This window comes from Gavia stellata, chromosome 7 (assembly GCF_030936135.1).
Source record: "Gavia stellata isolate bGavSte3 chromosome 7, bGavSte3.hap2, whole genome shotgun sequence".
Classification (NCBI taxonomy): domain Eukaryota; kingdom Metazoa; phylum Chordata; class Aves; order Gaviiformes; family Gaviidae; genus Gavia; species Gavia stellata.
The window spans coordinates 48,103,233-48,106,181 of NC_082600.1; the positions used below are offsets into that span (position 1 = coordinate 48,103,233).

Consider the following 2,949-nt stretch of genomic DNA (forward strand, 5'->3'; position numbering starts at 1 on the left):
CAATGTGAAATAGGCAAGATCTTGCCTTGACATTTGCATGACCTGCTACATTCATTATTAAAGGCTTTACTTCTAGTTAAACTCCGATGCAGGAATCACTTTTGTATAGACAAAGATTTCCACTCATACAAAACAGGAGTCTCCTGAACTTGCTCTTCATATTATCTGTTGTCTTGTCTTATAATGTGTTGAGAAGGTTAACACCTTGAATATTCTGATCATTCCTATCTTACTCATTTTTGCCTTTTGACGCCCTTGTGACTTCTTTCAACTCTCACCCTGAGTTAGAACATTTCTTCTAGGTATGCACTGTGGTTGAGCTTGTTATCTGCCATCCAGCTACATGTGTTAGACATTGGAATGAGCAGGAAAAGCTAATGTCTAGGGTTTTTTTTATCTCACTGCCAATTACAGCTGACATACATAGCTGTACAGGAAACAAAATATTAGAATTGCTGCAGCTATCTCGCTACAGTTTCATGAAATTGGTAGAGTTGACTGAAAGGACTTGAGAAGTTTTTGTTTAGAGAGCACACTTAAATATGTGAGATTAATTTAATGTTCTCCTTCTCCCTTCTTTCTTTGTTTCAGGCTATTCAAAATCCAGAAGGACCAACACCAAATAAATTATGAATGTTGAACAAGATGACCTTACATCCACAGCAGATAATGATAGGTCCTAGGTTTAACAGGGCCCTATTTGACCCCCTGCTTGTGGTGCTGTTGGCTCTTCAGCTTCTTGTGGTGGCTGGTCTAGTGAGGGCTCAAACTTGCCCTTCTGTCTGCTCCTGCAGCAACCAGTTCAGTAAAGTGATTTGCGTACGGAAAAACCTGAGAGACGTGCCAGACGGCATCTCCACCAACACCCGGTTACTCAATCTCCATGAGAACCAGATCCAAATCATTAAAGTTAATAGCTTCAAGCATCTGAGGCACCTAGAAATCCTGCAGCTCAGCAGGAATCACATCAGAACAATTGAAATAGGGGCTTTCAATGGTCTGGCCAATCTCAACACTTTGGAACTCTTTGACAATCGTCTGACCACTATCCCAAATGGGGCTTTTGTATACCTATCAAAACTGAAGGAACTGTGGTTGAGAAACAACCCCATCGAGAGCATCCCTTCTTATGCTTTTAACAGAATCCCTTCTCTCCGGAGGTTGGATTTGGGGGAATTGAAAAGGCTTTCATATATCTCAGAAGGTGCCTTTGAAGGTCTGTCCAACTTGAGGTATTTGAACCTTGCCATGTGCAATCTTCGAGAGATTCCTAACCTCACCCCACTTGTAAAACTGGATGAGTTAGATCTTTCTGGGAATCACCTGACTGCCATCCGGCCAGGTTCTTTCCAAGGGTTAATGCATCTTCAGAAATTGTGGATGATACAGTCCCAGATTCAAGTGATAGAAAGGAATGCTTTCGATAACCTTCAGTCACTGGTAGAGATCAATCTGGCACACAACAATCTAACACTACTGCCTCATGACCTGTTCACACCACTCCGCCTGGAAAGGATCCACTTGCATCACAATCCTTGGAACTGCAACTGTGATATCCTTTGGCTCAGCTGGTGGATTAAAGACAAGGCACCCTCCAATACTGCATGCTGTGCCCGTTGCCACACACCTCCCAGTTTAAAAGGAAGGTACATTGGTGAGCTGGACCTGAATTACTTCACATGTTATGCTCCAGTCATAGTGGAGCCACCAGCAGACCTTAACGTCACAGAAGGCATGGCTGCAGAGATGAAATGCCGGGCATCAACCTCCCTGACCTCTGTATCTTGGATTACCCCAAATGGATCTGTTATGACGCATGGGGCGTACAGAGTTCGGATTGCTGTGCTCAGTGATGGCACATTAAATTTTACAAAGGTAACTGTGCAAGACACGGGTTTGTATACATGCATGGTGAGTAACTCTGTTGGGAATACCACAGCTTCTGCCACACTGAATGTGACTGCCCTGGATAACCCTGGTTACACGTACTTTTCAACCGTCACAGTAGAGACTGTGGAACCTTCTCAGGATGAGGCACAGACCACAGAGCAGGTTGGGCCCACACCAGTTACCAACTGGGACACCACTAACATGACAACCTCACTCACTCCACAGAGCACAAGATCAACAGAAAAAACGTTCACCATTCCTGTGACGGACGCAAACAACGGGATCCCAGGAATAGATGAGGTTATGAAGACTACCAAAATCATAATTGGTTGTTTTGTGGCTATCACTCTCATGGCTGCTGTGATGCTGGTAATTTTCTACAAGATGAGGAAACAGCATCACCGGCAGAACCATCATGCTCCAACACGGACTGTAGAGATCATTAATGTGGATGATGAGCTTACAGGTGACACACCCATAGAGAGTCACTTGCCCATGCCAGCAATAGAGCATGAGCACCTAAATCACTATAACTCTTATAAGTCTCCTTTCAACCACACAACAACAGTTAACACAATAAATTCAATACACAGTTCAGTGCATGAACCGTTATTGATCCGAATGAACTCAAAAGACAATGTACAAGAGACTCAAATCTAAAACATTTATGACATTATGGGGTGGGGGTGGGGACAACAACAGATGGTTTATAAAACAAATGACACAAATGACTGGGCTAAATCTACTGTTTCAAAAAAGTGTCTTTACAAAGAAAAAGAAATTTATTTATTAAAAATTCTATTGTGATCTAAAGCAGACAAAATTATGTGTATTCCTCAGAACCTGTTTTTGCTGCACTTATTTACCTTCCTTGTTCCCTTTTTTCTCCCCAACCTACCCTGATTCCCATTTGCCATATTTTTCATAGGAGATCTTGATTCCCTAAAAGAACTGGTCTAGGAAATTTTGTAAGAATTCTGTTACACTTTGGGAATTTTTATGGTGAATTCTAGTGGTGAGATTCGGTCTATTTTGTCACTTTTTCTCTTTTTTTCTTTT

The 2,949-nt window shown here is 42.2% G+C and overlaps 1 protein-coding gene across 1 annotated transcript; it reads left to right on the forward strand.

The window, feature by feature from the left end:
• The first annotated feature begins 633 nt into the window (after nucleotides 1-633).
• On the forward strand, nucleotides 634-2,550 carry LRRC4C (leucine rich repeat containing 4C). The gene has a single exon (XM_009821113.2). The coding sequence runs from the start codon at nucleotides 634-636 to the stop codon at nucleotides 2,548-2,550; it is 1,917 nt and encodes a 638-aa protein (XP_009819415.2).
• Nucleotides 2,551-2,949: the final 399 nt, after the last annotated feature.

What these genes read in the sequence shown, in the direction of transcription:
- LRRC4C (XM_009821113.2), top strand. Translation starts at nt 634, where the DNA reads ATGTTGAACAAGATGACCTTACATCCACAGCAGATAATGATAGGTCCT.